Below are 27448 nucleotides of genomic sequence, written 5' to 3'. Positions count from 1 at the left end.
ATTCAAGTATTCCCGCTCAATATCAAACCCATTTCATACATTTTCTTAAATATTTGAACCCAAAACCATGTGAATGTAAGGCCCAGGTATATAAATAGCAGAATGTTCCTGTAGGTGTTGAGCACTCCTGTTGAGATAGACTGTTTACAGTACTGTAAGGTGATGCCTGTCGGGCATCTTGATGAAATCTAAAAATATTGTTGACATCATCTTATCATACAGTAGATGGAGCAAAATCACTATTCACTCTGCTGTCTTCTGTTGTAAGCTGTAGAACAATGTTTGTATCTGAACATGCCATGTAAATCTGATTGTGTCACAGTAAAACTAGGTGTTCATGTTTTTTGTGTTCTGTGATAGTTGCTGCACCTCACTGCAGAGCTCAGACACTTCCTTGGCATGAGCTGTCTCTAAAGTCTCTGGGAGAAGAGAGTACAGACACGAGTTCACGCCTTTCTTCCCAGATTCTTTGTATCGCATCTAAAAACAAACACACTTCTTAATATCAAATGTGTAAAACACTTTTAACATATAAAGTATGTGCACAAGTTTATTTACATTTCTAATGTGTGTGGTGGTCTGGTTTGTTTCCTGTGAGCATGTCTCACCTCGCTCTGCAGCTCAGCAACTGTTTTAGCAAACTGAGTCTCTGAAGTTTCTGGAAGCTGAGAGTAGAAACTTTGGGAAAGGCTCTTCCTGCCGCCCTCTTTGTACTTACTCTGAGAGAAGAGCAAACAAAATCATCCGTCAGCATTACGGTGAATGTCTGCTGTTAGCCCAGAGCTACTAAAAGTGATTTGTCTGGATGTATTAAACTCAACCAGCTGATTCAGGGAAGCCAATCAAATCAAAATTAATATTTTATACATTTGTTCAATCCTGATTCAGGAATTAGTGTTGAAGACTGAAATCTGTGTGTCGGTGCTGTACCTCACTCTGCAGCTCGGTCATCTCTCTGGCGAATTGGATCTCTGCGGTGTCGGGAAGCTGAGAGTAAAGAGAGGATGGGATTCCTTTGCCCAGAACCTTTGCTCGATAATTCACCTGGAGGAGAGATGAGAGACGTCCTGACATCAGATGTATCATGCAAAAATTATTAGATTCACATGAATGAGAGCTGGAAAAGTCCTCATCCGAGGTTTGTGTGTGAATACCTCACTCTGGAGCTGCGACACCTCCAGAGCGTGTTGTATTTCTGGAGTGTCTGGAAGTTGGGAGTACAGGGAGATTGAGGCCTTTCTCTTCCCGTCTTCTTTGTACTTTTTCTGCGGCAGAAACAGGTCAGATCAGCTCCACTAGTTTATTTCAGTTAACCTGTTCTTAATAAGAAACAAGCATGTAAGTCATGATTAATTAAGCACAGACTCATAGTAAGCAGTGTAACACGTGGCGTCACAGTTAATTTCGTTCTCGAAAGCTACAGTCCGTCAGCCATACGTCATTTATTTTAATATTGTCAGCAGAACAGGAAAAAGTTGCAGTGATCTATTGAAAACTGGTCAAGCATGAATGTAAATACAGTATATATGGTAAAAACAGAGTTTGTACAATTCTAAGGAGCTTGAAAGTCAATATTTGGTCTGAGCCCCTTCAACACAGCCTGAACCCTCTGAGATAAGCTTTCTGTCATTTCTTTAAGGAGTCTTCAGGAATAGTTCTCCAGGCCTCTTGAAGGACATCCCAAAGCTCTTCTTTGGATGTTGGTGGCCTTTTGTTCCGGTCTCTCTCAAGATGATCCCACACTGCTTCAATAATGTTGAGGTCCGGGCTCTGGGATGATTCATCCCTCCATAAGACCTGTTGCCACTGATTTTCAGTCCACTTCTTGTGTCATTTGGCATAGCTCAGCCTTTTCTCCCTGTTTCCCTTCCTTAAGAATGGCTTCTTGGCAGCCACCCTTCCATGGAGACCATTTCTGATGAGGCTTGGGCCAACAGTAGATGGATCAGGTGAAGGTCCAGATGCATCTCTCAGGTCCTGTGTCAGGTCTTTGCTGGATTTTTTCCTCTTTCTTAAGGACATCACTTTCAGATGCTGTTCCTCTGCTGTAGATAGTTTTTTAGGCCTGACACTACTTCTTTTGTCCTCCACTTGTTCAATTTCCTCAAATGTTTTAAGGATACACTGCACATCATGCTGAGATATGCCAAGTTTTCAGCTAATAGCTCTTTGGGAATCACCTTGTTGCAACAAAAATACTATTTTCTGTACAAATGTACAAGAACTGGACTGAAAACGAGTGAAAAAGCAGTCAATGTCCAAGGAAAAACTTTGAAAGACCTTCTGAAAGCCTGGAGAACCATTGCTCCAGACCAATTTCAAAGATTACAAGAAAGTCTTGCTGCTTGGAAGGAAACAGAAAGAAGGTTCAAGCCTTCTGAGCAGTACTGTAAATCTTAAAAAAAAAAAAGAAAATTCTGTTTGCTTTTCAACCAGACCTGTAGCTTAATAAAATGCAAAAGCTCTTGCATTAAATAAACTTGGAGCTGATGGCCAGAGAGGACTTGAATGATGAAATATGTTGAAACAGCGCTTTTATAAACTCAGAATAATTATCATGTTTAAGTACTTCGCTCTGAAACTCGTGGACAGTCTTCGCCAGCTGCGTTTCGGTGGTTTCAGGGAGCTGAGAGTACAAACTGCTGCTCATCTCCTTCTTTCCTTCCTCTTTGTACTTGTTCTGAGGGGTAGAGACAAGCCATTCAAGGAATAAACTTTTAATAAGTTTGGACAAATTCAATAAAAAAATATCAATAAACTTCTATTTATCCATCGCTAAGTCTGACCTCGCTCAGTAACTCGGTCAGTTCTTTGACAAACTGTGTCTCTGTGGTTTCTGGCAGCAGAGAATAAAGAGAGGAGGACATCTCCGTTTTCACATTTTCTCTGTATTTAATCTGCAAAACATATAACAAGGAAAACAGTTTGATAATCTATAACAGTCTACTATTTCAGAGGCTAAGCTTTAGAACCAGCAATTAGAGCTCTAAACTCTAAATTCTAGCTCACATCTTTACAATGTTAACCTTATGTTCAGTGTGACTGCTATCTCTGGGTCTTTTGGCTCTTCTGATATGGACATTCTCTGTGCAGCACAGGTACATAAGTCAATCAAATCTCAGTGTGCCGAAGTGTACCTCACTTCGCAGCTCTGAAGCCTCTTTGGCATGTTGTGTCTCAGAAGTCTCGGGCAGGATGGAGTACAGAGACACTGAGGCCTCCTTCTTCCCGTCCTCCTTGTACTTCGACTGAAACAGTCACACATCAGAGCAAAAAATTATTAAAAGATATGAGAGGATGTGTCAACGTGATGAGACATTTCAGACCATGTAAGGGAGAATATTTCTTTTTTGTCATAACTTCTTATAACATGAGTGTCCTCAGAGTTACTGAAGTATGGTCATGTCTGTGTTCAGACCTCAGATATGACAGAGCTGATGTTCTTGGAGTGGATGAGTTCAGCTCCAGGAACAAACAGACTCTGACCCTTCATCTTCTCAAAGTCCTCCTTATACTTGACCTGCAGGGAGGAGGAGATATGAGTGAGTGTTATGAGCTGAACTTCTGCGGCACTTCGGCTTCATCCTTGTGAAGCCTGCTGTGTGACTGCAGAGACTACTCTGTTATTCAGAGTTCTCTGCAGGCTCATAAAGAGGCTGTCCTGTCAGGCTCTGCTGCATAAAGTCAAATCTTTTTTAATATCTGCTATCCTGTAATCAGATCGTAGTTAAAGTACACTAGATAAAGCCCTGTCAGAAATAAAGATATCTGTGTATTTTCCCCCTCATATGTGTTCATAAACACATTGGACCTCACACGTCAAACACAGATCATAAAGAATCATAAATCCGATAACTTATGCTCAAACCTCAAAACAAACGCAAAGGCAACAGAGATAACAAAGCAGAGAAATGGCAAATAAAAGTAGTGAGAAATTAAGTTAAACAAAAAAATTAATAAAGATTAAATAGTCAAAAGAAAACAGCAAAATAGAAAAAATAAATAAATAAAAAAGTGAAAATAAATTAAAAAGCTAAAAATTGTTTTTTAGATTTACATTTCCACATTTCCATTTGTTTATTTGTATTTCTGTTCACAGATTGTATGTACAAACTTCAGGTGCAAACAAGAAGCAGAGGTTTGAGTTTGGTCAGCTTATTGTTGCATCTCTGCTTTTGGTGGATGATGTGGTCCTGCTGGCTTCATTAAGTGGGCTCCTCCAGTAGATTGAGCTGGTCAGGATGCCTTCTGAATGACTCCCAATGGGGGTGTTTCTGACATGTCTCACCAGAAGGATGCCAAGGGGCATTTACAAGAGACTGGAAACATCTCACAGTTGAGTTGGGAACGCCCCAGTGTTTTCCAAAAGGAGCTCTATCCCTGCTCAGACTCCTGCCTGAGAAATGTGGACCCAGATAACCACAGAAAATAGATAGATGTAAACTTTGGGCTCTTTTGGATGCAATGCTCAGCAGCACTGTTGGTTTGTGCCTTTAATAAAATCATTTGTTTGATGAATGTGAATGTGATGGATTACTTCATACAGCAGCACTTTAAAGAGGCCTGGGCTCACTTGAGTTTAGATGAGTGTAAACATGTATACAGAACACAATGTATGCATAACACAATAGATATGGGTTTTTTTAGCAATATGTAAACATGCTTTGCTAAGTGTTTGGTTCAGAGTGACTGGTTAGTTAAGCTACTTGGCATGCTGTGGAACACAAACTCTGAGAGGAAACCAGCATGAGCATGAAACACTAAATACTTAATGGTACCAAATTCAGGTTTATTGGCTACAGATGAGCAAGCATGTGAAGCTGTCTCATAACATTTTAAAAAATAAAAAGTATTTATTCTATTTTATATCAAAGAGAGTTTCTTCCGTTGAGAATGCCACAAGCACATCTTTAGAGTGGTAACGTTGCTATGGTAACAGTAATCTATGGTCTATGGTCTATGGTAATATCGCCTTCAGGATTTTGATTAGTGCAGAGCTTCAGTAAAAATATTTGGACCGACACATGAAAGTAAGTCCAGAAAGATAATTCAGACTCTTCACACCTACTCACATGAGGAGTGAAGAAGATTCTTTAGAAAGAAGTCAAATTTTGGAGTCTTTCTGTGTGAAACTCCTTAAAGTGAAGCACAGAATTCTCTCTCAGCATGTGATTATTATAACTGATGTTTGAAGACAGCTTTCCTCAGATATGATGTACAGCCACGCAGCAGAGCAGCAGCAGCTGGAGGCAGAAGTGAAGATGATTCTATGAAAAGGGTTGACTTGCCTCCACTGTAGCTGATGAGTCATTCCGGTGTTATAAACAAGTTGGCATGTTTGACTCACACCAGGGAATCAATATCTCGCCCACCTACTTCCTACAACATTCGCTCATATCCATGAGTTTACCCTGAGATATTTGCTCTAAAAAGCTACCGCAGAAGTCAAAGAGCAGATTTGATTTGAGTATATGCCACTGGATCTTTGGGACGTTACCAATGGCAACGCTGCCTTCACTTCATAGTGGAAGAGGTGGAAAAGAGGATCACATATTCCTGTCAAATGTATCCAAGAGTTCACATCAAGACGTGGTTTAAAGGGAAGCTGCAGCAGAGGTTACTGTATACATCATTCTCACACAAAGCTGGCATCATTTGCATCTCGGCTTCATGAACAGTAGTATAAGACGTTTGACAGTTGGTCCATTGAATGCTTCAATATGATGAAATACATCTGCAACTATTGATAGATTGTAAACTGATAAGGATTTTCTGAGACTGTAGCTGTTTTTTGGTTTGTGGGTTTTGTTGTATTTGGGTTTGGATTCAGTAGTTTCTTGGATTACAGTAGATTTAAGCGTTCTCTACTTCGTGCCATCATCCCTATTTATGTGTGTGCATGCTGGTAAGAGTTCTCCTCCAAACCTCTTTCTGCTGACTGTATGTTCGTGATGACTATTTCAACAAAAAAAAATGACAGTCATCAGCAGCCTCATCCACTATTCTTAACAGATTTCAACAAAACAGGGCATGTTTGTGCCATGTCTCGCCTCATCTGTGCCCTCCATAATATTTCCAGCTGTGATAACAAGTATCCAGACATCTCCAGCTGGGAAGTGCTTGTGTGATCTGCAACTGTGTAGAAAGTCTGAACTGAATTGTTGCCTAAAACTCCAGAATATCTCTGGTGTTCATGTGTGAAGACAATTCTACTGACTTTTTCTGAAATATTCCTCGGGGATCATACGATAGATCTTAAAGCTAATGAGTATAGCCTTTAAATCTGATATTTTCAGACTTCCATGCTTCCCGCAGGATGGATTCCTCTTATCTCAGGTCAGCGTGTTGGGCCAGCAAAATTTTTTGGTTGATTATTTTTACATAATTTTGTATTGACGAACTTTGAAAGGATTTAGAATGAAATGGTTTCACACTTTCATGTCCCAACAGGTATTATCACAAAGTCGTTTTGATTCCTTAATAAATGTTTGTTTTTATGATAACCAGTAGATGTTAGCTTTAAGATGACAACATTACATCCACCAAACATCATCGTTTACGTGGTCATGGAGCTATTGAAATAAGGAACTCACATCACTGACGATCAAGCTGCATCTCCTGTTAAAGGCTGGGTCTGGCAATGGAGGCTTTACATCTGAAGAGGCCTGAAAACAAACACACACCACAGCCAAAGTTTGGCCAGAATGGATTTAAACCGTTATGTGCTGAGTAACAATGTGTTAACCAGGAGAAACTTCCCTCATTCACACTTTAATCCCATGCATCTCTCAACAGGCCGGATTCAGTCCCAAAAATCCCACTATCAAAGGCTAATAATGGTGCATTTTCATTTGTAGTTCCAATAATCCTCTCTCAGCCTTCACAAAAACCTGCAGTGCCAGGCGATGCCCCGTGCCAAGGTCAACATGACCATGCACAGTCAGAGCTGAGAGGAAGTAAATCTGCCTCTTAGCAGATTTCATCAAAGAAAATCAAAATCCTCAAAGATATTTGAGAACATTGTGCTTTACAGTGGAAAACAGGGAAATTATTCAGGACAAAGTATAGCCAAACTACAGTATGAGCTCCTGCTGACTCTGTTTCTTAAGTAAGTTGAGGATCAGCAGCTCGTATTTGATTTAATTGGACTAATGTTAACACATTTAACACAGGAAAACAATTTCAGTCTGCTCAATATTTAGTTCGAAAGATCTGATTTGTCACAGAGTGCCTTTACAATAGAAATGGTGAGAAAAATTTTAAATAAACTCACATTTTTCAAACCTTTCTCACTTCTTGAGTTTCCAGAAAGTATAATTAAAGCACAGAATCTGAATGGGTTTATCCACCTTTAATCTCAACTCATGCTTCCAGTTATCTGATTATTGTTTCTTATCAACTCTAGTGAAACTTCTACAGTCTTACCTCTGACTCCCAAGGTCCCAACAGCCTCTTTACTTTAGTCTCCTCATTTTCTTCCTCCATCTCATCTTCATCATCTCCCTTCTCCGTCTTCTCCTCTGATGTTGCTTTGTCACTTTCAGCCTCCACCTTCTCCTCCACTTCAGTCCTCCCAGCAGCTGAGTAAACAGCTGTGGTCACAGTCGTCACAGACGTTTCTGTTGTCTCCTGAAAAAAGTTCTCTCTCTTTCCCTCCACCACCATAACCTCTTCCAGCCCTCCATCCAGTGCCGGAGCAGCAAGACTCTCCTCTTCCTCTAAACTGATCACCTCTGAGGTAAAAGAACATTTTAAGTTTAGCTACAGTTTATCAATAATCAAAACTTTTATATATTGTGCAACACTTCCTAAACACTATTCATCATAACAAAAAGGCTATTTAATACAAATAAAAAATAGAGACTACTACAGTGAACAAAAAAGGAGCAGAGGAGAAAAGTGAAAGATAGAAATAGACAGTTGCTGAGTGTTGAGTTGGATTAAGTGCTAGAAGTGTTTTTACAATCTTTTTGCCAAGTCTTCTTTGCTACTGCTTTCATTCAAAAGCAACCTCTTCACACAGAGATATGTGAAATAATCTATACTCCATTATAAGGAGGGAACAGTCTTAAAATGACCACCAAAAGCAACAAGCTTCATCCCTGATTGCAGCAGATTAAAACAGACATGCTCAGTTCACGTCTATTTGTCAGAACAGCCTGTTTGGTTACCCAGCTGACGATTCCACCAAAGGCAGTAATTCTATGAAAAGGTCAGAAATTCATCCATTCAGAGGAGAAAAGAAATGCGACTGCCCAGACCATTTCTTCTGCACCACTTTATCTCTACATAGGAACTAGTTGTTGCTGCACTATTAAAGTTCAAACTATCAATGCTACAATGGAATTGTCAAAATTTCAGTTGTAGAACTAAACCAGAGTTCAGTTTATCTTGGTGATAAATTCTTGCTCTTTTTCTATACCATCACCATCTTTACTTCACCCCCAAGGGTGGATTTTTTGGGACTTTACCTACATTTGTTTTCGTTAGTCCAACACAACAAATCTGCTGGTGGACTTTCTATAGGCTCTGTTTCTGTGGTGCCACCGCAATACGTGTCATTGGTCAGGTCGTGCTTACTTTCGGGATCTGTGTTTTACATTCTGAGCTGAAATCACCCTGAGTGTGGCTGTGGCCGTTAAAGACACATTTACAACCCAAAACCCAGTTAAAAAGAGAAACAAAGACTTCCGTCCTCGTATTGGAACGACAAACGTGCAGGTCAGAGCTCAGGTTATCTACGGTACTTATTCCAGCGCATTTAGTTGCAACTTGCAGTAACTTAAACAGCATTTAATCCTCCAGTTAGTCAAGCTGAAACACATCACACACCAGATTATCCAGTTTCTGAACTGTTAATGAACTTGCATTGACACTGAAGAGAAATTATATTGCTGCAGTTTAATATCATTGTTAAATATATCTACCTATAGCTGTTGCTATAGGTAGATAACTAAATAAAATTAAATGAAAATGATATGACAAACATTTACTAAGTTGAAGGGTAGCAGAGAGAGATGTGGAAATCACTGGAGATCCCCATCAATGGATTCGGGTGTTGTTTTTGTAACTTGATTTAATTAGCTGGCAACACATGGACAGAAATCTACAGCCCAACACTGGGGGTGTAGGAGATGTTGCTCCAGGGACACATACAGGACCACGCCATCAAGCACCGTAATCCCTCCTCCGCCACTGCCACCGCTGATCCTACACTCCCTGTCTGCCCATAAAGTCTGACAAATGAGCAGAGAGGTGTTAAGAGTTGTTCCTACAGCCAGGTCTTGATGAAACCAATAAATTGCCTTCCTAATGTTCCAACTGTATCCTTGACATCTCTCCAAGCTCATCCATTTTATCCATCAGTGATGTCCCACTTCCCATGATGACCAATAGAAGAAATAATAAAACTTCCTCTTTGTTTCTTTGTTTTATTTCAGCTCTGCATTCTTAACACCTCCACCTTTCCGGGATTTGACTTCTTACTTGGGCTTTGAAAAGCTCAGTCAACTTCTCCAACGTGATAACAAAGTTTCCTGTTGCCGTGGTTAAAAGTCATAACTTAACAGATAAAACTGATTTAAAAAGCATCCAAACCAGCATAGAATAGATGTGCTTTCACAGAAAAAAGCTCATTTGAAAATCTCATGAAGATCCAGAGATAGACACACAATGTCCAGAGCTGCTCACCCTTTATTTATGAAGGATTTCTACAGAAACAGTGGGATTCTGAGGTCATCAGCTCAGATTTTGCTTACAGTGCATGCTCAAAAATTGTAAAATGATCTGCTCTCTGGGCCACAAAATTGTTATTATATCATATATTATTATATTCTGAACATACCTGCATTTTACAGGATACAGAAACATGTTCAAAAAGTTGCAAAGTTCCTACATTTTCAAGGCTCCATACAAAAAAGATAATGAAAAACGTTACCATCACACAGTTTCTGGTCTTCACTTTACTCATCTTACTTAATGATTTAAATAGCTATAGCTGGGTCTGTGCATGTCTGAGCAACAGAATAAGGGGCAGCAAATGCATCATCATTTTAAGTGCAATTCCACACAAGATCCTTTTGCTGTCAAGTCTGTCAGTAACCACAGGAGTAAATTGTTTAGATGGAAAAAACGTTACATTTAGCTGTGTTCACTGACTAAAAATAGAACAGAGGAAAAGATAAGCTAGAGTATGCTGAATGAACCTGCATGGCCCACTTATTCCAACTAAGCTTTCAGTGGGCGGCTGTAGCTCGGGAGATGGAGCAGTCCTCTGCCAATCAGAAAATTAGGGGGTTGTTAGTTCAATCCCTGTCCAAAGTGTCCTTGGGCATGATACTGAACTCCAGGTTGCCCTTGATATATTCATGTGAGTGAGTGTATGAGGGGGAAAAGCTTAAAAAAAAAAAAAAGTTTAGATGAAGAAGATCTGTGTGAACGTGGGCTGAAGTGTGAAATGCTTTGGGTGTTCAACAAGCCTAGAAAGTGTTATATACAGTCCATTAAATGCCACAGGTGGCTATTTGTTACAAAGTCCAATGAGTGTGAAAACAAATGCGGGAAACTTTTTTATTCTTTCAAAGGGAAGGCCCCTAGATGCTCTGCTAATTATACATCTTTCAAGGTTTCTTCCCTCATTTTAAAAAATAACCAGGCACCCAAGAGTGGACCAGTCTTCACCCCAGAGTAAATCTGGACTGTACTAATAAGACTAATTTAAATTGGAATGAAACAAGAGTTCCCCACTCTCATGAATCCGTAGTTCGGTTAATCAGAAAGCAACTCAACTGTGGGCTGTCACTCATCAACTTTCCTGCTTCTTAAAACCCAATCAGTCCAGAGTCAGAATCCTTCGGTGGACCTTCAACCGGTCATTTTCAGACTGCAGACGGCTCTATCAAACACAAAATGTGTTCTTCCTCACGTCAAGGTCACCTCCTCAGCTTCAGTCACTCTGTTGGATTCCTTTTGAGGTTCCTCAAGGTCATAGTTTGAGTACTTTTCAGCTTCTCCCCAAACATTTAAAGGATTGTTTCCCTAGAACTCAGTGTTGTACTCACCTTCAGCCTGTGGTTGTCTCTCCATGTTCAGGTTTCTCCTTTGGCTTTCTCTGTTTGGGTCAGCCTTGCAGTTTCCTGTCCGTATGTGATATCTCTCACTCTTGAGTACTTATCAGTATTTTCACCTCCTTCTCAGTTGTGATCCCTCTGTTTCCTCAGTATTTTCTCAAACTTTATCTCAGGTTGGTCAGGTTGCTTTAGTTTCACTGTTCTGTCTCTTTCTGTTTGTCGACTTTGAGCTTCTTTTTAACCACTGACTTCAACTTGTATGTGACTGCTCTGCCTCATCTATGACTAAATGTCAGTTCATTGGGCACCTCTTATCACTTTTGACTTCTACATTTAGCCCTCTACTCAAGACCCTATCTCCACCGTGCCCTTCATCTAAATCACAGTGCCAGTTATGGGTACAGCGCATGTGTTTGATAAAGTGTGCATAGACTAAGGCGCTGAATGTGAGTTTTTATTTCCTATAAGGAATGTACATGTTGCTTTCAGTGGAGAAACTGCAGTAACTGATTTGATTATCATTTAGGGGCAGCAAAAAACAAAGGAATTGCATGAAAGTAAGAATCGTATTTTCATTACCTTAGCGGGAGCCATTTAAACCAAAAGTGTGGGTTACCTGCCTCACCACTCCATGTGGAGAAACTATATAAGCCCAAAAGGGTAAAATCAAAAACTTGCTCTAAAGAGAGACTTCCACCATTTTTATGGCCACCGAGCTTTTTCATTAACACTGAGGGTCAAGTGGAGCCTTAATTTGGTCGCAGTCTGAAATCTATGCCACCAGATGTCCCATCGCCCTACTAACTGAATCTTCAACATTTTAATCTGTCAGATGACATTGAAATTGCATATTATTACAACCTCAGTTAAAAAAAAAAAAAATTTTTAAAGTTGTATGCAAAAGTTAAATATAATTAAGAGTGCAAAATCACAATAGAACGTAGAGAACAATATTTTGCTACTTCGTGAAAAAAAACATCTTCAGCTCATCTTGAATCTGATGACAGCAATACGTCTCAGAAAAGTTGGGATTGGGCAACAAAAGTCTGGAAAACTAAGTAATCGTTGAAAAAAACCAAACAGCTGGAGGAACGTGTTGCAAGTAATTAGGTTAATTGGCAACAGGTCAGTAACGTGACTGTGTATTAAAAGAGCACCTTAGAGAGGTAAAGTCTCTCAGAAGTAAAGAAAGGTGGAGGTTCAGCAATTTGCGACAAAAATTCATCTACAAATTGTAAAGCAATTTCCGGAAAATGTTCCTTGGACTTTGAATATTCCCTCATCTTCAGAAGATAACAACATAAAAAGATTAACAGAATCTGGAGACATCTCTGTGAATGGGGACACAGCTAAAAGTCAGTCCTGGATGTCTGACCTTCAGGCTCTCAGGCAGCTCTATATTAGGAACAGACAAATCCCTGCATGAAAGGGAAGTGTGAATTAAAAAGTTCCTTCGCTGGTGAAGAAAGTGTCTTTGGCTGATATCAGTCAGAATTATCAGTTTGATATTCTTCTTTTCCATTTAGTTTATTTGGGATTCAACAAAAACATCTAATAAGCAGATAAAGTGTCAAACAGACAAACACTGTAAATGCCCTCCAATTTATACCAGCATCAAAAGGCTCTGAGTTTGTGTGCCTTCCATAATCATGAATATCCAAAGAATGGATATTCACTCAAATTTGAAAAATTCTAAAAATGTTTTCTTATTTCTCTCTGTAATGGATCACTTTAATATTCCACTATAGTCTGAATCTAAAAGGCAGCGGGTCGTCTGGCAGTGGGATCTTGGTGTCAGATGGCTGTTGAGGTAAACAGGACATCGACCTGATAAATAGCGACCAGAGCAGATCTGAGTGTGTTTGAGCCAAACCACCATCTGCTACCAAATCCCAGCTTGACACAACAACAAAGGATTCACTTATCACCAGTAACTCAGCATCATCTGCATAATGTAGCACACAGATCTCGAACAAAGAAAGACAAATCAAATAATAAGTGTGACATTCAATGAAAACGTTGAAAAAAAGTAGGATTAACAAGCTCCAGAACTCAACTGAACAATAACAACTCTGGGTGTTTATTTCTAAAGGGGTGGCTGCACACCGGAGCTCTTGAACTTTAAAGTTCATCCATTTAAACTCAAAAATATCAATGAGGTTGACATTGTCCAACATTTGGCCAGATCAAATCAATTTTTGTTGCCGATTCAAATAGAAACTGAACAAAACAGGTGATGTGATCAGCAGGTGTTGCCATGGTAATCTATGCAAAGTAATCAAAAATTCATGAAAAAAAAGCGCTAGTCGCTACTAAGATTAATAAAAAAGAGCATAATCTGTATTTTTACTTCTCTTCTTGTTATAATTTATCAGAATTTAAGCAGCCAAAACTGAACTCGACTCATAAACTGATCAAACACATTAACTACATAGAAATAATGGCCTTCAAAGTAACCATAAAACTAAATCAACACTCTCAAAAAACACTATTGATAAAAATCTAACATTACAAACTTCAAAATTAAGACATTTGTATTAGACTGCTTTTGTTTTAACCAAAAAAAGAAAAGAAAAAAGAAAATAAAAACTGTATGAATTGGTAACCAAGATGATGAAAAACCAGGTTTCTTACGTTCTTTACACTTTAAAGCCACAATATCTGCATGTAAACAAGCAAATTGATCAATTTTCCCCACATCAAGCAATAGCCATACAAAAACATCTACTATGGCAGCTGTCACATGACATGAAATCGAGATAAATCCCGATTTATTCATTGAAAAATAATTATTCAGGTCCTGCCAGTGTCACCCAGAGTCACAGTTAACACCCCTCTGAAGCACATCTGCGAAGCCTCTTGAAACAGGGAGATGCTGTTTTTTTTAGGTAGTTGCAGAAAAGAGATTAAGCCGTTTCACTATCAAGCAGCTTTCTCTTCGTCTCCCTTCAGATTTTGTTATTGAATTCTGAAACAAAGCTTTTCCTGGGAGAAATCCCTGTGATCTCATCCCTATAAGAACCAGCTTCACTGCCAACCACAACAGATGTAACACACCAAATTCCTCTCAGACTGACACACTGCACTTTAGAATTAAAACCCAGACAATATCTGAGAGATCAGAGGTTTTTCTCAAGCAGAACAAGAAAGATTTTCAAATGCACAATTTTGTCATTTCAATGTGTTGTAATCAGTTTGTTTGCTGTGATGCAGCTGTACTCAGACTGGAGTAAGCCCAACCACTGTTCATTCTTTATCTTTCAGTCATTTCTCATAGTTCAGAGCTTTGCCTTATGCCTCAGCTGCCTCTTCACCTCTAAAGCAACCATCAAACCATCCATCCTACATCTGATCTCAAGATACTTCTCCAGACACAGACTCACTCTCTTAGCATGAAGGTAGCATGACATGTGGGAAGCAATTTGGATGTCCAGTTTGAGAGGTTAGCTATTACTTGTAGTATACAGTTCTGATACTCTTACGAGAAGAAATGCTTGATAAGTGACAAACTTTAAGCTGTACCATATAAACAGTAAAATAGTACCCAAAATCCTGAGGTCAGGACATAACTTAGACTATAAACATGGATCTACAGCCTCAACAAAAGGAAAATAAAAGGTAAATAACTGTCAGCTGTGTGTGACATCAGCAGCAACATCAGAAACAAATATGTGTGTTCACTCAAAAAGTATGCAAGGCTCATTTCTTCTCTCATTCCTCCTCTTCAACCTCCCTTACATCTTCCTCCTACAATACTACCCTCCTCCTTCGCCACAGCCACCAGGTCAACCTTTAAAAGAGCTGAGTAATAAAGTAGAAGTGCGTGGGCTGCTGAATGTCACACTGTTTGAGCAAGAGGTGAAGTGTGTGTCTTAATTACAGCAGAGTAAATGAGGTTAGAGAATCGGTGGTGTGTTAATGCCGTGGAATAATGTGATCACCCGCTCAGGTAAACAGAGGAGGAATGAGAGGAGGAGAGTAGGAGACAGACAAGCTGAGAAAAGACAAAAGGAGTTGGAAAAATATGAGAGAAGAGGGAGAACACTAAATAAAAAGAGACATTTAAAAGAAAACATAATCTATTCACTGCTACAATCCACTTGAAGGAGCTTTCACAAGCTGACACAATTTCCTGAGGTCTTAATGAAATGTCTGTGATTTGAGTTGGTCAAAAATAACAAATAGACACGGCAGTTCCTTTCTTTTCTCATTAATTTACACCTATGTCCAAACAGATCAATTTGGGGCATGGAGGGACCCAATGGATTGCACTCCTAACATTTAGAACAGTCGTTTATGAGACCAATATCCTACTGATATTTGTTTTTCTGACAGCTGTTACTGTGCTACCCTGATGGTGCATTCAGTGACAAATAAGATATTGGAATTTCTACTTGTGAAAATTAAAAAACGACAATTAAAAGTTAGTTACTTGTCAGTTTCTAAATCATGTTAATATATATTTTAGAAAGTACTAGTAGAGCTTTATTGGCTCATTTATTTCTTCAGTTATGTGAACTATAACCATGAGATTTGAGGTTAAACATGTTGAACATGTTTGTACATGTGCAGGTCACATAAAACTGATAAAAGTGTTTAAAATGTGAGATGGACAACAACAAAAAACAAAGGACAACAGAGGGATCAAACTCTACCGTACCGCAGCATCATCTGGGTCACCGGGACACACAAGAAGAGCATCTGTTACATAAACACACACTTTCACATACACAACACAAACGATAAGGTCATTAAATGTTTCATTAAAATGACGTGATTATACTTAATCACCATCCTGCTATCTGCACTGATTAACTTTATACTAGAGTAACAAAAGGTTTTCTACGTTGTTCATCTCCGAGGGGGGAAAAAACATGACATTTCACTCTTTAGTAAGAAGTAAAACTCAACAATTGATACAAACTTCTCTATATACAGTTTAGCTCAAAACCTCATTTATCTGATGGTAACTGCATCTGTAATTGAAACACCATGTTAGTTTTATGAATGAAAGAAAACTCACTTACACTAAGAGTTGTAGAAGAAGCTCCTCTTCAAAGAGCCAGCGTCTTCAGTTGTGGAGTGCTCGATGATGATGATGAAGACATTTTGTGTATGTGTGTGTGTTTGTGTGACAAAGGCAGACTGTGCTCACTGACCAAATGCACCCTCAAACTTCACATCACATATACACTCATTTAAATAAAGAAACATACGTTGCTGATCTGCTGCTGAGTCTTTCTGAGTCTTTGCATCTCTGGAGTGTCGGACACGATGCTGAACCCTCGGCCTTTACTCTCCTCAAAATCCTTCTTATACTTCACCTGTAAGAAGGAAAGAGAAATACTTTGGATAAAGTAAATGGTAAATGGTAAATGGACTTGTACTTGTATAGCGCTTTTCTAGTCTAGCTGACCACTCAAAGCGCTTCACTACATGCCGCATTCACCCCACTCACACACATTCATACAGCACGTCTTAAGATATAACTACATGCTTTTTAAGCATTCACACACATTCATACCCCCAATGATACACTGGGGGAGCAACATGGGGTTCACTGTCTTGCCCAAGGACGCTTCGACATGTATCCTGGGGAAGCCAGAATCGAACCACCGACCTTTTGATTGGTGGGCGACTGCTCTTCCTCCTGAGCTACAGCCGCCAAAGTGTATTTTCACTTTTAAAATGATCCACTAGGGATGAACTCTGAAGTCACATATGATATTTTTTCCCCTCTGAGGTCATTTTCTTTTAACATCTTACAAACAATCAGAGAAGTCAAACAGTTTAGTTCCCTCAGCAACAAGAGGGACAAATAGACCAGAATGCATTGCAGCTACAACACAAAGAGGTTAGAGGCTGCAGTCATGACATAGTTTATGAACCGACTGGATCATTCAGTTAGACGTTTAGAGGAGCAACAAAACCATGATGTTTAATGAGATGAAATATCTGAGGGTGGATTCTACCTTTGAATATGCCCACGCAGTAGAGATAATTACACCACTCACCATTCAGATAGACTGCAGCAAAAATCAACTTCACACCACGTGAGAACATTAAATATTCTGTAATTGTGCCTCCAACAGTTTGAATAGTGATATATGGGATTTGACAAAGAAAGCGTTTCTATTTTTGGGTTTAAAGTCGAAGCCTTCTTAAAGCTCATCTTGTGCCACAGAGACATTTTGGAAAATTTCAAGCTACACTTATCCTCATAATAAAGTTAACCTGACTGATTAATGGGCATTTGCTCATTGTAAAGACAACTGATGATTAAATCAGACAGAGGTATTGGATGTGAATAAGAAACTGTACCTCATTTTATTTATAAGGTTTTTTAAGATAAATTTTAAAAATCTGGTCCTTACCAGGTCCTAAAATTAGGTTTTAAAAAAAAAAAACTCTTAGATGAACAAAACATGAGATATTACACTGTCATTATTTTTTTTTACAAAACTGTGACAGAACACAGAAGCAGTGTGTGAGAAACTAAGTACAGTTAGACAGCACAATCAGACAAAGAAGGGCTGCAGGAGAAAGCCTCTTCTCTCTAAAAAGAACATGGCAGCACAGCTTAGGTTTGCAAAGCTGCATCTGAACAAACCACAAGACTTCTGGAACAATGTCCTTTGGACAGACCAGACCAAAGTGGAGATGTTTGGTCATAATGCACAGCAGCACGTTTGGAGGAAACCAAACACAGCATATCAGCACAAACACCTCATAGCAACTGTCAAGCACGGTGGTGGAGGGCTGATGGTTTGGGCTTGTTCTGCAGCCACAGGACCTGGGAACCTTGCAGTCATTGAGTCCACCATGAACTCCTCTGTATACCAAAGTATTCTAGAGTCAAATGTGAGGCCATCTGTCCCACAGCTAAAGCTTGGCTGAAACTGGCTCATCAACAGGACAATGATCCCAAACACAGCAGCAAATCTACAACAGAATGTCTGAAAAAGAAAAGAATCAAGGTGTTGCAATGGTCCAGTCAGAGTCCAGACCTCAACCTGACTGAAATGCTGTGGTGGGACCTTAAGAGAGCTGTGCATGAACCAATGCTGCAAACCTCAATGAACTGAAGCAACGCTGGAAAGAAAAGTGGACCAAAATTCCTTCACAACCATGTGAGAGAAAGATAACCTCATACAGAAAACCATTACTTCAACTTACTGCTGCTAAAGGTGGTTCTGCAAGCTGTTGCATCATTCATCTGCCTCTGTGTTGTGTCTCAGTTTTTGTTCAGTAAATAAAGACTGAGTGTAGAATGTCCCGTGTTGTTGTTCATCTGCGGTTGTTTTTAAGACCCGGTAAGGACCAGATTACTTGTTTTGTCTAGATACGTAAAACCGGAGAATTATCAGAGGGAATACTTTATTTTTCATATTCCTGTATTTTTTCTACTCACCTTTGCTCAGGGAAACTTTTTTTTTATATACCTCTCTGAAGAGAAAAAGGGATTAATTGAAGATGTTTTGGCTTATTTTGTTGTTCAGAAACAGAGTGTCAGCGATTGTATCGCACAATTGCTAATATTTTATCTAGATCTGCAAATTACTGCTACAAGCCAACCAACAAACAGATTGGACAATTTACAACCCATAGAAAACAACAACAAAAGTAAAGGAGCAACAGGGGGTCATGTCATTCTCTGCTCCTGCCTGCACTTCAGCTCGACCTTCTGAGGAAACACTGCAGCTCATCTGGACATAATGCCATCCCGCTGGTGTCCATCAGTCATCAGTAACAGCCCATTAGGCACCAGAACAGAGTTATATAACACTGTAAACTGCAGAAATATGACTCACACACTTCGGGTGTGTCTGTCCTGCTATTCTGCTCTCACAGTGATTGTCCCTGTTCTCGGTACAAAGCAGAATTAATTCCCATTCAGTCCACAGTTCCCTGCTGAGCTAAGATGACAAGCTAATGAGCTAAAGCACCAACACGCATGCACTCAAATGAACGTATCTGATGCTGCACACTTACATCTATAAAAGGTTTTAAAGAATAAATAAATAAAATTTTAAAAAGGTGATAGTTTGTGCAGTGAACCGGAGTCGTTGCACTGGTGATTCAGTCCTGAAGTCAGAAGTATCACAAACCTGAAAACCTTTGTTCCTCAACAGATCCTCATCTTCATCTCAGCTGTCTGTTTACTGCATAATGTCAAGTTTATTTAAGTTACAGGCTATTCTCTGTTTTTATTTTCTTTGTTTTATGGATTACCTGCCCACTTAATCTACATGTGAGCTGCTGCTTTGGCTGTGAGACACCAGAAAACATCATGAAGTCTAATGATCGTGTCTCATCCACTCCTCTGTACAACTACCCAAATAGGTCGGTGCTGAATATTTGTGGAACTTCCCACTGTGTCTAATGTAAAATAATCAGCTTTCTTTACTGGAACTTGTAGGCTTCAGCGCTAATGTAAAGCGAGATCAATGTGACCTCCAAGGACGGCAAAGGCGTGGAACGGAAAAGTTAAAGAAGAAGAGGCGGTATGAGAAAAAATGTACAAAATGCAAATAATCTTTAAGAAAATCTAAATCTATTGTGATGCAAATTCAAAAGACAAGAGTTTCCCTTCATGTTATTTCTTTCATGTTCCATACCACAATAGAAGAGGTTACCCTCAAAAGGTTTTGGAACCAGCTTCTGCTTAAATTAATCTAGTCAACCCAAAAAATAAAATCCACAGAGACTTACGTGGCACCCAGTGTGCATCTCAGTGGACTGCACTTCCAATAAGACTGCTAACTGAGTGGGACTTTATGGAGTGCGAGCTTCAGCAAGCAAGATGTCAACAAAAAGATCAGCTAAAACAGTAACAGTTACAGGACGTCACCCAGTACGAGAGCGCTCACAGGGATCATCTAGCAGCCAACAAAAACAGGAGATAATGAGAAACACTGAACTTAGAGCCGAAGCTGAGAGATCTGCTTTATATAAAACTGTTCATGTACAGGAGCAGTGTACAGACACATTATATCTGTGGTCTGGAAATGACAAACAGGAAATAGGTGATCTTTATAGAGCAGGACACAAACACGGAGAAGAAACAGCATGTCCCCTTCTGCAGACTGCTGAGTGGACATCTGTCCTTTTGTGTATTAGTCTGATGGGCTGACACACACAAAACACACATACAGGATGACGACATATGGCACAAGAGAAGAGTGGCTGGTTTATTCTTTCACTTGTCTCCTTTGGATCAGTTTGTATGTCAGTAAATCAACACAGTGACTCATCTCGCCTTCAGGAGTCAGAATTGTCAGAGCAGCTTTTACTGGTGCACCTGAACATTTGTTTCATCTCCCTGTGGTGCCATGAGCGAGGTGACATGAGGCAGAAAGCTGCGTTATACCACATTAGTGGGACAGAAGCTGTAAACTGTGACTAATCCAAGGAGACCTGGATGTAAAGTAGCATATCTTTCTTACAAATTCAACACCCAGGCATCCTTTGTTAGCAGGATGCACCTCTGACTGAACACAAAACTGTACAGCAGTCAGTGAAGAGAGTCTAGCTCTTTTCCCTGCAAATGTAGCACAACTTTAACTCAGAAAATAGCAAAGCGTAAGTTTTTGCTATTGACACAGTCATGTGGAACTGGGCACACTGAGATAAACAGCAAAATCTTTAAATAGTTGCTTAAAAACTATTGTAGAAGAACAGGGCATTAAAAGAGCTCCAGTGAAGCTTTAAACTATTAAACAAAACCAGAAACATTCAGGAAATAAGGTTTTATTCTCATATTATTGAATTATCATTTCATGGCTCCAAATGGAACTGATATTTTTGTCTGGATATTTAAAGTTAGTCTTCACTGTTGTGTTTTGATTTCATCCCTTTACAAACATTCTAACTTTTTGGTATTTTTGTAATATTGTCTTTCAAAGCATGGTTAATGTGCCAATATCACAACTACAATGAAATCATCAAACCTGCTTGGGATTCAAAAGAAAAGAAAACTGACATCATCTGTGATGGACAGAGGTGCACGCAGAAGGATGCAATGACATCATCAAAAGCATCAAAAGCAGGTCAGCGATAGCAGCTGCCCTGGTGACACCTGATGCCTGGTGTGTGTGTGTTTATGTGTGTGTTTACCTGGCTCTGTAACTCGCTCTGCTGTCTCAGTCTCAGATTCTCTGGTGTGTCGGCCACGATGGTGAACGACGTCTTGGGGTAATGTCTGAAAAGTAAAAGGATTCCATATTAAATCATGTAAGGTGGGAAGCTTCTCGTGTAGACAGGGGGAGACAAAGATGCTAGAAGGAAGGCCATAACATAACAGTTATTCATACACTGAACAGCAGGTAGTTTGGGATTAAAGTCATGATTCTGTGAAACATGAAGCTTTACTTATTCATTAATCAAATGTGTCAAAAGGAGAAAGTAACAGAAGACAATTGCAGAAATTTGGTCTAACAGGACAGTGGACTGCAGGAGTTTTATTTATTTTGCTCATAGAAGTTTTTCCAGCTTTAACTTCAGGCCTGTTTTTGTTCTATGGAATATAAACATTTTAGTCAGCTTTTCATGTTAATTTTCTTAGTGATGGTTCTAATATCATAGTCGGGCCTGGTCAGAGCATTCCGGGCATGTTTGCACAAGGAAACACCAGGTGTGGTTGTTAGATACTTTTCCCTGGAAGTAGCTGATTGTTGCTGCTGAAAACAAAGTTGATAAGACCCAAACAACACTGCTGCTGGGCGTAAAACAGTGAAGCAGGATCCTGCGTCATACATGACAAAGTGACTGCAGTCACGCAAAAGTTCTGTGGGTTCATCAATATGGGCAACCACTTTCACGAGTCATTTGATCAGTTGTGAACAAAATGCAATGATTATGTTAGCTTTAAACAAACAAACAAACAAAAAAAAAATATATATATATATATGATAATCTGCTGAAATATGCCTTTCCCAATGGCAGTTGGATTAAGCGTGTATAGAAAATGGATGGACAGAAGGATGGGTGGGTGGATCAATTTAGCCATTTATTCCTCACTGGCTCAGCTCACCTATAACTGAACCTTGTGAAATAAAATGCAACCAAATACAGGAACACGTTTTCATTACAATCTCAAATTAAAAAGCCCTTTGAGATCTTGCGATGTAAAGGGCACTACAAATAAAATGTATTATTATTATCTTATTATTAAAGACAAGTCTATGATCTCATCTTTAAAATAACAAATGCGCTTGGGGACCATTCACAGTATTCTTCTAATTTAATTTCAACAATAAACGCTGTGGCTTGAAAAATGTCAGAGCCCCTTCCATAACTGAGGGTAACCTTAAAGACTTAATGACCCAACAGGACGATGACATTAGCAGAAACAATGACCCATTGAGAGGTCTTAAATCTAAAAAGGCAGCACAATTCCATGACTCTCGTTATCTCACTTGACCTTTTGGTGTGTTGATAATGCTGAGAGGATATGTTTGCGAGAACAGCATCAGTTTGGATTTAAAGCTTTTGTCTGCATGAACGGAATAACGTTGGATCTGAATGACTACAACATGAGGACATGAGACAGAGGTGGAAGCACTTTAGCTCTAAGTGTTTTAAACAGAAGAGAAATTATCATTTTTAATAAAATTATTGTTTAAAAAAAAAACTGGCTAAGATCACACTCTTGAGCTTTGTCAGAGTCTAAAATCGCTGTGGACATCGGTCCTTTCCTCATATGATAGCTTCTAAAGAGTCGCCATCAACCATCAAAGTTATTGGGCCTTTGGGAAGTCTAACAAAACATCTGAGGGGTCATGATTCACAATAAAAAAAAAGAAAAATTTGTATTTTTAATTAGTTTTCTACATATTTTTCCACTGAAACACTGAAGAGCTTCATGAATTCTGCACAATTTAAATCAAACTATGATTTAAATGTGTTGATCATGAATCTTGTCTTGTGTCTGAATGAGATATATATATATATACACCATTTCCCATTTTGTTAAAACAGTCCAGAAAGCAGGAAAGGAGGGCTTCCCGGATTTGAGAAATTGGAAAGCTTGTTGGAAAGTTGTAAATTTATACTGTACATCAGGTATCTGCCTGCTACTGGTTTACATGTATAAGATCAGAAAAGCAGCACTGAGAGCATCTCACATCCTGACTCATGACAACCTTTGTTTTTAGAAAAATACTACGAGTCACAGGTAGAGGTGGACCATTGATCAATTGGCTGATTAAAAATACAAATAAAATAGCAGCAAACAAAGCTTGGCAACTGCTTTGGTCTGTGAGCAGATTGGAAGCACTGGAGGAGCTCTACAGAACCAGGAGAGAAGCAGCGTCCTCACCATCTGAGCAGGCTGATTCGTACAACCTTAGCTCTGAACGTGTGTGTGTGAATCATCAATGCCAGCAGCATATTCAGCTGCACAGTTTGACCACTCCACTGAAGTCCTCTTTAACTCCCACATTTCAGCTCCCACTCTGATTCTTTCCTCTCCCACACAAACACATAGTGTATCTCCCTGTTTAAGGCAATAACCACCTGCAAAGGGAAAAATACCAGGTTCCTGCTTATAGCATTTATACATTTAGTATTTCTGTGTGCAATCTTTGTCTCTAGGTTTAGTGTAACAGTGCTGAGATACCCAAAATTATTCTCATATTTCTCTCAAAATAAAATCTGTACAGCCAGCTCGTGACATCCACAAATGAAAACAATACAACTTACCCCATAAAAAATATCAACAAAACCCAGGATTTAGTAAGTAGTCACTGAAGCTAGTGAAAACAAAATGTTTACATTTGAATAATAGTAAATTGTTATCAAGCTGTGATAAATTGAGATTATTGATTCAAAACAGAGATAAGAAGACTATAAATTGAATATTACATTAAGTTTAAATCTGCCAGCGAATGTGAGGGATTCCGGAGTAAAAAGTAAAAACAACCCCACAAAACAAAAGTCATCATTATGGTGGTAATTATGGGTCACAAATCATCTGCTATGGCCTGTGACTGTTAACTGATGATCACTGGGAAACTGTAAACATTCATCTTCATCTTTGTCCATCCTTCTCTGTGTTTTTCCTTCACAATCAAAGTAAGACTACAACCACAATGAGGCCTTTATACTTTAAAAAACGCACACATACAAATACACCAGAGATATTAAACTGCTCCTGTCTGTGTGTGGTGAGATTGTTATCAATGTTCAGGATTAGGAATATTTTCGTAGCACCAAAGTTTATGAGTGGGACCCAAGTTATCCTTTGTTTAATCACACATGCACTTAAGCACGAGTGCACATATTAATGCTACATGTGTAACGTTATTCAGCCTGAAGGGTGAACTGTGAAGTCGGGCTTTCCTTTGTGATGCTCAAAAATAACCGAAACCTCATCCCAGAGATAACAGGTACTGCCTGACTTCTCTCTGAGTCCAGACTAAGCGTGAACATGCATTATGTGATGCTTCTTCTGAAAAAAAACTACACCAAAGTGAAACTTAAGTGAACAGGTTATATGAATCCTGACAGCAACAAAAAAAAAAAAAAATGCAATCAGAAAATTGCTTGCTGGCTGTGCAAATTATTCCGTTATTAACTCCCTGCTGTTCATGTCTAGCACAAAGCTTTTAAACCCAACATTATACCCATGAAGTGCACGTAGCTCCAACATCGTTTCATTAATGTGGAAATCATCCAAATCTCTGAGTGAAATCAAAGCAGATTTCATATGATTGAAGATACTCTCCATAAACAAATAACTTCCCAATATGTGTTGGATCCAACAGCAGCACTAACCATGCTAAACCGTTTTGTCAGTGGTTGCTATGGTAACATGGCACTCAGTCTTTAAGCTTTTTTGGTATTATAACGTATAGTACAGAATGTATTCCCTCAGCAACACCGAGTTCTGGTAAGAAAGTTACCAAGAACTTAAAAAATTAAATGCCAACATTTGATCAAAGTCTGAATTCTCTGAACAACTGTTCGAGTAAAGGTTAAATTATTCATTCTGTGTGAAGTTATTTCACAATCTGACATTTATGGAGAGTCAGTGATGCACTTCTAATGAGATTTCAATATATTTACCCAACATACCTGGCTAAGTTAATAATACTGCTTGTACACCCTGTAGGAGCTGCAGCAGTGAGTCACCAACAGCAGGTTAACATGGATGTAAACAGGGGACAATTCATGATGAAAGAGCATTTATTAGACCTCAAGAATCCAGGCTTTGGTTCATAAAACAGTATTTTACCCAGCATTTAACTGTTCTCTGAAGTGAACCTGCACATTTAAGACTCAAATGAGCTTCAAGAAATGTGAAAAATTACTTTTTAGTATTCACAGAGGCTCCTTGAAATTTATATCAAAGAAATTATCAGCAGCATCGGGTGACTCTTTGGTTTTACTTTTTCTTTTATTCTCCTCCACTTTTACTATTTCTCACACTTACACCCATGTGTCCTTTAAAATGAGTGAATCCCCCTGAAATTACCGGCTAAATGCATCAAATAAAACATCTTCTCAATGAGGACCAGTCAGAAATCTGAAGCTGTTGTAAAGCCTCTGCAGCATTGTTTTTTCTCTTAAGTGCCACACATCTCACTAATCTGGGCATCATCACGAAAACCACTTTTTTAAAATCATTAAAAGAATATTTGCAACATGTACATGTATTATAAGGCATGCCCAAAAAGATAGAACAGACTAAGAAGGAACATCCTGCTGCCACAGATCATAAGTCCTTACATTAACCACTGATCGTTTCAAGATCTCATGACAAATGCTTTACTTTTTCCTGTATAAAGCCCTGAAGTCTTCATAAAACTTCTCCGAACTACCAACTTTAAGAGCTCCAACATCTTCTAATTGTGACAGTTAAACAGAAGTCACCAAAGTTTTAGTTGTTTATGGTCCTTTAAGATTCAACATAATTCAGATTTGTAACAACATTTAAAGAGACATTCCTGCCTTTTTTTCTGAACCTGACATAATTTCAAATGAAATGTCTGCGACTTGCTTTGACACCACAGCTCCATTCATACCAGCTGGTTTTCACTTTTGTGGGGGGGGGGGTTGCCTTTTCTTTAGAGCTGTCCAGCAACTTTGACCCACAATGTAATGTGGATATAAATGACACTCAATAACTTCTGACACACATGCGCATACCACAGAGCATACAGTACCTCGCCTGAGGGCTCAAACCACCACCCACACCAACATGATAGAAAAAAACTTGACTGGCAGTTTTATTTCATAACACTTACATTTCCGTCCTCTGCAGTGTAACAATGAACAGTTGATGCTGATCCATCTTTTAGGCTCAATCCTGTCATGATTCACGTGAACAGGCCCAAGCTGGGAAAACACTGCACCAGAAATAGGAGCAGTGAAGTAACTAACTGGACAGCCAGTTCTTCAACAACATGTTGTAATTTCTCTGTTACATCTCAGTTCCATAAACCTTACATGTCACGTTATAAAGTCAAGTAAGTAGAAAGGACTTGCAGCGAGCATTAATAAGAGGGAGTCCGTGACAAGCAAAGGGCAGGTGTGGTGGTTGGCTAACTGAATCCAGGTGTGCAGGAAGAGCAGAGAACACAAGACTGACTGAAACAACACCAGGAACAGACAAAGAAACAAAACAAGAATGCAGGAGATGAACTTAACCAAGTAACCACGCAAAAAACAAGTCAATCAGAACGACTAAAACTTAACCAAACACATAAAACAAACCCACAGAGGACTGTAACACCAGGCTTCACTGTCGCTCCATTTCTCTGTGCTTCGTGTAAGATTTCAGAAGCTGACATTGTTTATATGACCTACATTTCACCAAAGTTTACACCAATTTTTTCTGCATTGTTACTTCTTACAGCTGCCAAATGCAGTATGTTCATGTAGTGATTCCTTTCACCTCTGGCAGTTATTGCAGTTTTGTGCTGTGTCTCAGACGTAAGCGCATCTCTAATAAAATCAGTAGGTTAGCTTTTGTAATAGCTGGTTCCAGCTTTGCTGATGCTGCAATTGGAAGAGAACTTCCAACTGGGAAGAAATTAAAGACCACCAAGCAGAGGTTAGACTTCTTAGTGGAGATATAAAACATTAAACAAACTACTGATAGAGCATTATTACTGACTTTCTTTCTCAAGGTAAATGGCCTCTGTATAACTGCTGATGAGAATCTGCTGTTAAATTAAAGAAAGAAAAGAAAAAGTGTTTTGACTTCCCAGTTCTGGGATGTAGTGAATGCAGATGGGGTTGCTAAATGATTCTTCTCTTAGCTGTGACACAGAAATTTACTTCAAATATGAAGGTCTCACTGAATGACTTATTTTCAGACACCCAAATATATGCTGCAGACAACCTTCCAACTGTGCTGCATTTGTTTTACTGGG

At 39.1% G+C, this 27448-nt stretch overlaps 1 protein-coding gene across 2 annotated transcripts in view; it reads right to left on the bottom strand.

Annotated features, from left to right (window-relative positions):
- Nucleotides 1–27448, bottom strand: part of LOC140284516 (uncharacterized) — a 102542-nt gene that overhangs the window by 54153 nt on the left and 20941 nt on the right. The window contains exons 3-14 of one of the 2 annotated variants that reach the window (XM_072378383.1): nt 21186–21270; nt 15730–16393; nt 7426–7733; nt 6594–6665; nt 3419–3520; nt 3138–3248; nt 2787–2897; nt 2570–2680; nt 1155–1265; nt 931–1044; nt 609–719; nt 370–480 (exon numbers count right to left, since the gene is read on the bottom strand). In XM_072378383.1, the coding sequence (XP_072234484.1) occupies nt 370–480; nt 609–719; nt 931–1044; nt 1155–1265; nt 2570–2680; nt 2787–2897; nt 3138–3248; nt 3419–3520; nt 6594–6665; nt 7426–7665 (1194 nt within the window). In that variant the 5' untranslated portion in view covers nt 7666–7733; nt 15730–16393; nt 21186–21270. Of the gene's footprint in view, nt 1–369; nt 481–608; nt 720–930; nt 1045–1154; nt 1266–2569; nt 2681–2786; nt 2898–3137; nt 3249–3418; nt 3521–6593; nt 6666–7425; nt 7734–11060; nt 11930–15729; nt 16394–21185; nt 21271–27448 lie in introns of those variants that run through there. The other variant, XM_072378382.1, reaches the window with a different exon arrangement.

Source organism: Leuresthes tenuis, unplaced genomic scaffold, assembly GCF_036924035.1.
Source record: "Leuresthes tenuis unplaced genomic scaffold, fLeuTen1.0.hap1 SCAF_24, whole genome shotgun sequence".
NCBI lineage: Eukaryota > Metazoa > Chordata > Actinopteri > Atheriniformes > Atherinopsidae > Leuresthes > Leuresthes tenuis.
This window is presented reverse-complemented; position numbering and strand designations above follow the sequence as displayed.